The 9,614-nt window shown below is 47.8% G+C and overlaps 1 protein-coding gene across 1 annotated transcript in view; it reads right to left on the reverse strand.

Annotated features, from left to right (window-relative positions):
• Window positions 1-9,149, reverse strand: part of LOC115458271 (serine protease 55-like) — a 71,394-nt gene extending 62,245 nt beyond the window's left edge. The window contains exon 1 of the mRNA XM_030188135.1: window positions 9,083-9,149. Coding sequence (XP_030043995.1) covers window positions 9,083-9,149 — 67 coding nt within the window. The remainder of the gene's footprint in view (window positions 1-9,082) is intronic.
• Between the last annotated feature and the right edge of the window lie 465 nt (window positions 9,150-9,614).

Genomic DNA, 9,614 nt, shown 5'->3' on the forward strand with positions numbered 1-9,614 from the left:
CTCTCCCCATCCTTCCATCCAACATCTACCCTCTCTCCCAATCCTTCCATCATCTCTATCTCTCTCCGATTTTCCACGCAGCATATTCCCTCTCTCTCCCCTTCCTTCCAGTGTCTTTTCTCTTTCTCTCCCTATCCTTCCATCCAGTGCACTCCCTCTTTCTCTCCCTCCTTTCATCCAGCATTTCTCCTCTCTCTCTACATCTGACCAGCCAGGATCTCCCCCTTTCTCCCCATCAGCTTCTCTCTTTCCTGCCCTGTCCATGTCCCCTCTTTCTCTCCCCATCTTCCCACTCAACTCTCTCTGTACCCCTGTTCTATCCAGTGTCCCCAGTCTTCTTTCATTTTCTCCCCTCTGCTCTCTCCATTTAGCACCTCTTACCTCCATCTCCACACCCTTTCCCACTTCCCTTCCCACCCAGTATGCACTGTTTCCTGGACACTGCTGCTTCTCCCAATGAGCATCAGCGGCCGCGTTAAAACAAGAAAAGCATGCGAGGGCCACAGCAGCCCTCAGGCATATGATGTCGACCCTGCTGTCTTCTGCCCCCGCTGACATCAACTTCCTGTTCCGGGGGGCAGAGGACCGGCAGAGCCTTCAGTGTAAGCCTTTCGGCTGCTGCTATCCCATGCTTGCTTTTCTTGTTTTCCCGCGACCGCTGCTGCTCATCAAGAGAAGCAGCAACGGTGACAGTGGATCCCCTGGCACACAGTATGTCTCAGGGGACACTTTCCCGCTTTGTCCGGAGTGTGGAAATCTTGCGAGGCCGCTGCTTGAACTCTCGGCAGCCATTTTGAATCTTTGCCTGGACGGGAGGCAGCAAGACAGACTACAGCTGCGCCAGGCAGGAAAGAGGGGGCTCTTTCCCACCTTGAAGAGGTCACTAGACCACCAGGGCACTACAGTAAGGTAAAAGAAGGGAGGGGAGGATAGGACACACTTAGGCCAGGGTCGCCGAAAGGGAGTGGCAGGGGGACAAAATTCCCTGGACCTGGGCCTCCAAGGAGGGCCCAGGGCCGCAGTTCCCGATTTCACCCGCCCGCCTTTGGTTCTGTCGACAACCCCCCTCCGTCTGCCACCGGGGCCCCTGCATTCAAATCACAGTGCCTCACCTCCGTGTGAAAGCGCAGTGGCAGATCGCCTTTCTTCGGGCCTTCCCTCCCTGTGTCCCCCCCTCATTTGATGTAAGTTCCTATTTCCACGAGGGCGCTTTCACATGGAGGCGAGGCGCTGTGATTTGAATTCAGGGGGCCCAGTGGCAGACGGAGGACGGCTGTTGATGGAGCCGTGGGTGGGTGGAGACTGGGGACTGCGGCACGGCGGCCTCGGGGGGAGGGGCGGTGGTGGCAGCAACCCCGGGGGGGCGGCAGCGGGGCCGGGCCCAGCCCAGTCTCTCAGAGGCCCTGCCTTAGGCCTACCTGCCCGCCCCACAGCCTACCCATTCGTCCGCAAATCCGGACAAATGGTCAGCCTGGCATAACCCGTCCTGTGGCACGGTCGTGTCCTCAAAAAGAGAACATGTCTGCATAAAACCGGACATATTGTAACCCTACTTATTCCCAACACTGGGTTTACACTAGGCATTAGCCTAGTTGTACCAGTGTGGGGGGGGGGGGGGGGGATACACATGCAAATACATATGCATGTAAATACAGAAGCACAATAATAACTTAGAAATATAGAATAGATAAGGCCAGTAAACTCCATCTATTTTCTTCTGAATTTACATCCTAGTACAATGCCATAGGCGCCAGTTAACCTCAGATATTTCCCTCACTTCTTCACAACTAAATATCCTTTAGGCCTATTCTGGAAAAATCAATGTGTTCTCCTTTTTCTGGAGCCATATCGTAACCCTATTTAGGCCTATCCTGGGATCTCTTGAATTCTATTCTTTTTCTTTTGAATCCAGCACTTTCCCAAGAAACTGTTTCATTCATCCACCATCCTTTCTATGAAGAAATATTTCCATATGTTACTCATGAGTGTACCCATATCATCAGCTCTTCTATAACTTTTTTTTCACTGAAAAGGTTTTTTGCTTCCTGCACATTATGGGGTCCGTTTATTAAGGTGCACTAATCCATGTGTTGAGGAGTAGCCTAATGGTTAGCACAACAGGCTGAGAACCGGGGGAACTGGGTTTGATTCCCACTGCAGCTCCCTGTGACTCTGATTAAGTCACTGAACTCTCCATTGCCCCAGGTATAAAAACAAATACCCATATATAACGTAAACCACTTTGAGTGTAACCACATAAAGGCAGTATGTCAAATCTCATCCCTTTTCCCTATTTATATCTTAAAGGTATTGAAATATTTCTATCATAACCCCCCACCCCCACCCCAGCATATAAATATTTAGGTCCTTAAATCTCATCTCATTGGGCCATGACATCCAATATCTCAAACTATATTATAAGTAAAATGTAACCTGGCAAGAGCTAGGTCCTCCTTCTTCATGGCCAGAACATAACGTGTTCCACGATAATTGTTCGTACCAGTCCTGACATGTTTTGAACTTTATCAAGAATACCTGCGCCTTCTGTAATTTTCTTTCAACCCTATAGCTGTCTGTAAAAAAACAAAACATAATTTCCCAAACAGAAGTAAATCTAACCCTCCATGTAACTTAGCTTTGCAAGATGGGGCAAGGCAGTGGCTCAACAGCAGTGCTGCACAGTTCATACTGCCATTCCTGATTTAGGAATTGCACTCCCTGGGTCAACAAGAGCTGGAAATGTGTAAAGGCAGCATTCAGGTTTCAAGTTTGTTATCCCGCCAATCAGCACGGCCTTCTGAGTGGCTTACAAAAATTTAAAAAATAGCCATTAGCAGTGAAGGAAAAAAAAGTTACAATCTTAAAGGAAAATGCAGAAAGAGTACATATAGCTTTGTGTCTCAGAATCCAACCCTCCTGCCCTTTTCTACATAATTATATTATAATTTTTTTTTTTGTTACATATGTACCCCGCACTTTCCCACTCATGGCAGGCTCAATGCAGCTTACATTGGGCAATGGAGGCTTAAGTGACTTGTCCAGAGTCACAAGGAGCTGCCTGTGCCTGAAGTGGGAATTGAACTCTGTTCCTCAGTTCCCCAGGACCAAAGTCCACCACCCTAACCAATAGGCCACTCCTCCACTCTAGACAAGAGATATGATAGAGGTCTATCAAATATTGAGTGAAGTGTAAAGGATAGACGTGAAGCTTCTGTTTACTCTTTTCAAGAATACCCGGACTAGGGGGCATGCAATGAAGCTACAAAGTAGTAAATTTAAAACAAATCGGAGAAAAATTTTTCTTCAATCAACGTACTACTACTTATCATTTCTATAGCGCTACTAGACGTACGCAGCGCTGTACACTTGAACATGAAGAGACAGTCCCTGCTCGACAGAGCTTACAATCTAATCAGGACAGACAAACAGGACAAACAAGAGATAAGGGAATGTTAAAATGAGGATGATAAAATAAGGGTTATGGACAAGTGAATAAGGGTTAGGAGTTAAAAGCAGCATCAAAAAGGTTGGCTTTTAGCTTAGATTTGAAGACGGCCAGAGATGGAGCTTGACGTACCGTCTCAGGAAGTCTATTTCAGGCATATGGTTCAGCAAGATAAAAGGAACGGAGTCTGGAGTTAGCAGTGGAGGAGAAGGGTGCAGATAAGAGAGATTTACCCAGTGAACGGAGTTCCCGAGGAGGAATGTAGGGAGAGATGAGAGTGGAGAGGTACTGAGGAGCTGCAGAGTGAATGCACTTATAGGTCAATAAGAGGAGTTTGAACTGTATGCGGAAACGGATAGGAAGCCAGTGAAGTGACTTGAGGAGAGGGCTAATATGAGCATAACGACACTGGTGGAATATTAGTCGTGCAGCAGAATTTTGAACAAATTGAAGAGGAGAGAGATGGCTAAGTGGGAGACCTGTGAGAAGCAAGTTGCAATAGTCTAAGCGAGAGGTGATAAGAGTGTGGATGAGGGTTATGGTGGTGTGCTCAGAAAGGAAAGGGTGAATTTTGGTGATAGCAGTCTGTTCAATATGTCTAGAGAAGGAGAGAGAGGAGTCGAAGATGACCCCAAGGTTACGAGCTGATGAGACAGGAAGGATGAGAGTGTTACCCACAGAAATAGAGAATGGGAGAGGAGGAGAGGTTGGTTTAGGGGGAAAGATAAGAAGCTCAGTCTTGGTCATGTTTAGTTTCAGAGAGGCAGCAATGTCAGACAGGCAGGCTGATACATTGGCCTGGATTTTGGCTGAGATTTCTGGTGTGGAGAGGTAGATCTGGGAGTCATCAGCATAAAGGTAATATTGAAAACCATGGGATGAGATCAGAGTACCAAGGGAATAAGTATAGATGGAGAAAAGAAGAGATCCCAGGACAGATCCCTGAGGTACACCAACTTACATTGGGATAGAAGTAGAGGAGGATCCACTAGAGTATACACTAAAGGTACGCTGGGAGAGATAAGAAGAAATCCAGGAAAGAACAGAGCCCTGAAATCCAAGTGAGGACAGCGTATCAAGGAGTAGGCTGTGATCAACGGTGTCAAAAGCAGCAGATAGATCGAGAAGGATGAGGATAGAATAGAGATCTTTGTATCTGGCCAGGAACAGATCATTGGAGACTTTAGCAAGCGCTGTTTCAGTTGAATGAAGGGGGCGAAAGCCAGATTGAAGTGGATCAAGAATAGCTTGAGATGAAAGAAAGTCAAGGCAACGGTGGTGAACAGCACGTTCAAGTATCTTGGATAGGAAAGGGAGGAAGGAGATGGGGCGATAGTTGGAAGGACAAGTAGGGTCCAATGAAGGTTTTTTAAGGAGTGGTGTGACTTTGGCATGTTTGAAGGCATCAGGAACAGTCGCAGTGGACAGTGAAAGATTGAGGATATGACAGATAAAAGGGATGACAGTAGGAGAGATAGTGTTAAGTAGATGGGTGGGAATAGGATCAGAGGAACAGGTAGTTAGTTTCGAGGAGGAGATAAGATGTGTAGTTTCCTCTTCAGTGATTTCAGAAAAGGAAGAAAAGGAGGCAGGGGTTGGAGGGTTGAGAGAATGGACTAAGGGAAGGAGAGGTGGAGGTGACCTGGTTGAGAATTCAAGTTTAGTCTTGTGAACCTTATCATGAAAGTGCTCAGCCAGAGTCTGGGGGGGGGGGGGGGGGGGGGGGGGAGTGAAGGGGGGGTTGGAGGTGAAGGCACTTTGAGGAGAGAGTTCAGTGTGGCAAAGAGACGTCGAGGGTTTGAGCCAAGAGAATTTGTCAAGTGGATGTAATAGTCCTGTCTGGCAAGTAAAAGAGCAGACTGGAAGGAGGTCAGCAAGAATTTGAAATGTATGAAGTCAGCATGGGCACGGGATTTCAGCCAAAGGCATTCAGCAGAGCGGACACAGAGACGTAGGTAGCGGATTCTAGAGGTCAGCCAAGGCTGGGGTTTGGTTTGTTTTACAGAACGGGGAATGGGAGGAGCGAGAGTATCCAGAGCAGAGGAGAGAATAGTATTATAGGAAGAGACAGCCTCTTTGACAGACTTGGATAACATAGTGGTAGACAGTGGTGTGCTGGAGCTGGCTCGCTCCGGGTCGCAAGAGCCGCTTGTTAAATTTTGACAGCTCTTGCGAGCCGGATGTTCTTGGGGGCGAGCCGGCTCCATTACGGGAGGTAAGCATGGCAGGAGGGCGCCATCACAGGCCATACTTACCTCCCCTCCCGCTCCCAAACATGTCCAATGATGTTCTTCGCCCCCACCCTCCCCTCCCGCTCCCATCCGTCAGTTTCTATTACCTCCCTCGAAGCGCTGTCTTATTTTAAGCCCTGCTGCCTGTCTCCAGCCTTCCCTGCTTGCTTCTGATGAGTTCATGCCCTTAGTCCCGCCTTCTGACATCATTTCCTTTTTCCGCGAAGGTGGGACTGAGGGAATGAACATCATCACGAAGCAAGCAGGGGAAGGCTAGAGACGGGCAGCAGGGCTTTAACTAACGCGGCGCTTAGAATAAGTGCAGGAAACATCACTGTAATGTTGCACAAACAATACACTGGCACTTAAAGATATGGCTTACAAGTGTGAAAACATTATTGGGAACAGACAATCAATGAAAAAAATCATAGAAAATGACAAAGTGAAAATCCTATATAATAAAACTCACCCTCAACGTTCTGAGGACACTGACGTCACTGTCAGGTCCCCCGGGCACTTCCTTCCGGTTTGAAGCCTTCGTGGTGGTGAAGCCACCGAAAACACTGTGCTGGGGCCCTGCCCTCGCGTCAAACGTGATGACGTCGAGGGCAGAGCAATGTCAGCACATTGAAGGTGGTGCCGAGGTCCGCAACAATGGTGGACCAACGCCGACGGGGTGAGTTGGGATGGGGGAGGGAGGTCTGGAAGGAAACTGTGCTAGCGCCCGTTTCATTGCCGCAAGAAACAGGCATGTTTTACTAGTTTAACATAAGAACAAAAGTACTGCCACACTGGAACAGACTGAAGGTCCATCAAACCCAGTATCCTGTTTCCAATAGTGGCTAATTCAAGTCACAAGTACCTGGCAAGATCCTTTAAGAGTAAAACAGATTTTATGCTGCTTATCCTAGAAATAGGCAGTGGATTTTCCCAAATCCATAATAATGACTGATGGATTTTCTTTTAGGAACTCATAGCTTTTTAAAACCTTGCTAAGTTAACTGCTTTTACCACATTCTCTGGTAACGGATTCCAGAGTTTTATTACAAATCGAGAGAAGAAAAACTTTCTGCGATTTGTTTGAAATTTACTAGTTAGCAGCTTCATTGTGTGCCCTCTAGTCTTTGTATTTTTGGAAAGAGTAAACAAGCAATTCATGTCAACCTGTTCCACTCCACTCAGAGGGGCATAATCGAACGGGACATCCAAATCTTCATGAGGGCGTCCTCGCAGGATGGCCCCGTAAAGGGGCAGGACAACCCGTATTATCGAAACAAGATGGACGTCCATCTTTCATTTCGATAATACGGTTGAGGACGCCCAAATCATGAAATTTAGGTCGACCTTAGAGATGGTCGTCCTTAGGTCGTTTTTGAGATGGCCGTCCCCGGTTTTAGGCGATAATGGAAACCGAGGACGCCCATCTCAAAAACGACCAAATCCAAGCCATGTGGTCGTGGGAGGAGCCAGAATTCGTAGTGCACTGGTCCCCCTGACATGCCAGGACACCAACCGGGCACCCTAGGGGGAACTGCAGTGGATTTCAGAAAAACGTCCCAGGTGCATAGCTCCCTTACCTTGTGCGCTGAGCCCCCCAAAACCCACAACTGTACACCACTACCATAGCCCTTAGGGATGAAGGGGGGCACCTAGATGTGGGTACAGTGGGATTCTGGTGAGTTTTGGAGGGCTCACATTTACCACCACAAGTGTAAGAGGTAGGGGGGGATGGGCCTTGGTCCGCCTGCCTGAAGTACACTGTCTGTTGGAGTTTCCCAGGGATCTGTCCTTGGACCCCTTCTTTTCTCAATCTACACCTCCTCCCTGGGCTTGCTGATCTCGTCTCATGGTTTTCAGTATCATCTTTATGCTGATGACACCCAGCTATACCTCTCCACACCTGACATCACCGCGGAGACCCAGGCCAAGGTATCGGCCTGCTTATCCGACATTGCGGCATGGATGTCCAACCGTCACCTTAAACTGAACATGTCCAAGACCGAGCTCCTCGTCTTTCCTCCTAAACCCACTTCTCCTCTTCCTCCACTCTCTATCTCAGTTGATAACACCCTCATCCTCCCCGTCCCATCTGCCCGCAACCTCGGAGTCCTCTTCGACTCCTCCCTCTCCTTCTCTGTGCATATCCAACAGACTGCCAAGACCTGTCGCTTCTTCCTCTTCAACATCAGCAAAATTTGCCCTTTCCCCTCTGAGCACACCACCAGAACTCTCGTCCACGCTCTCATTACCTCTCGCCTTGATTACTGCAACTTACTCCTCACCGGCCTCCCACTCAGCCATCTATCCTCCCTTCAATCCGTTCAGAATGCTGCCGCACGTCTTATATTCCGCCAGAACCGATATACTCATATCACCCCTCTCCTCAAATCACTTCATTGGCTTCCGATCAGATATCGCATACAATTCAAGCTCCTCCTCCTTACCTACAAATGCACTCAGTCTGCGGCTCCTCACTTACCTCTCCACCCTCATCTCCCCCTATGTTCCCGCCCGTAACCTCCGCTCACAGGACAAAGCCCTTCTCTCAGTACTCTTCTCCACCACTGCCAACTCCAGGCTCCGCTCATTCTGCCTTGCCTCACCCTATGCCTGGAACAATCTTCCTTTACCCATATGCCATGCCCCCTCCCTACCCATCTTCAAATCTCTGCTTAAAACTCACCTCTTCAATGCTGCCTTCGGCGCCTAACCGCTTGAGAAATATAGAATGCCCCAATCTATCCACCCTATCAGATTAACTGTTCACTTGTCCTCTAGATTGTACACTTGTCTTTAGATTGTTCTCTTGTCTTTTAGATTGTAAGCTCTTTGAGCAGGGACTGTCCTTCTATGTCTAAATTGTACAGCGCTGCGTAACCCTAGTAGCGCTTTAGAAATGTTAGTTAGTAGTAGTAGTACACTGTACCCACTACAACTGCTCCAGGTACCTGCAAACTGCTGCGATGAACCTGATATGGCATAGAGGCTTGGCAAAAAGTATTTTTAAAGATATTTTTTGAGGGTGGGAGGGGATTAGTGACCACTGGGAGAGTAAGGGAAGGTGATCCCTGATTCCCTCCGGTGGTCATCTGGTCAGTTCGGGCACCTTTTTGATGCTTGGTCGTGAAAAAAAATGGACCAAGTAAAGTCACCCAAGGGTTTGTCAGGGACATCCTTCTTTTTTCCATTATCGGCCGAGGATGCCCATCTCCTAAGCACGCCCCAGTCCCGCTTTCGCTATGCTTCCGACACGCCCCCATGAACTTTGGTTGTCCCCGCGACGGAAAGCAGTTGAGGGCGCCCAAAATCGGCTTTCAATTATGCCGATTTGGGCAACTTTGCGAGAAGGACGCCCTTCTCCCGATTTGTGTTGGAAGATGGGCGTCCTTCTCTTTCGAAAATTCACCTGTCAGTATTTTATAACTGCCCTCACTCATCTCTTCTCCAAGTAGGCCTGTTGTTTGTTCCTTCATTTCATCAAGTTTGGCTTGAGAAAATTTGTTTGTGTGTGTTCCTTGTTTCGGGGCCTAGCCTGTGGAATGTTTTTCCCCTTGGCTTACGCCAACCACCATTGTTTTCTGTGTTTAAAAAAACAGTTGGAAGACCTTGTTGCTTTGTAAGGCTTTTTCTTGAAGAATTAGGAGTTTGATTGGGATATCAGTTGGGTAATGGGGGGGATGTGCTGTATTGTTTGTGATAATTGTTTTATGCATGTTTTTATTGTATTCTTCCCAGATGTTTGGATGGATGAAATCTCTTTAAATAAATAAAACGAAGAGCCCTAGCCTGTTTAGCCTGTCCTCATAGGGAAGTCGTCCCATCCCCTTTATCATTTTCATCGCCTCTCTCTGCACCTTTTCTAATTCTGCTATATTCTTAATTTTGTCCTCTATTTACTTCCTTATCATTCCTAACATTCTATTTGTCGTCTTAGCTGC

Source organism: Microcaecilia unicolor, chromosome 14, assembly GCF_901765095.1.
Source record: "Microcaecilia unicolor chromosome 14, aMicUni1.1, whole genome shotgun sequence".
In the NCBI taxonomy this organism is placed as follows: domain Eukaryota; kingdom Metazoa; phylum Chordata; class Amphibia; order Gymnophiona; family Siphonopidae; genus Microcaecilia; species Microcaecilia unicolor.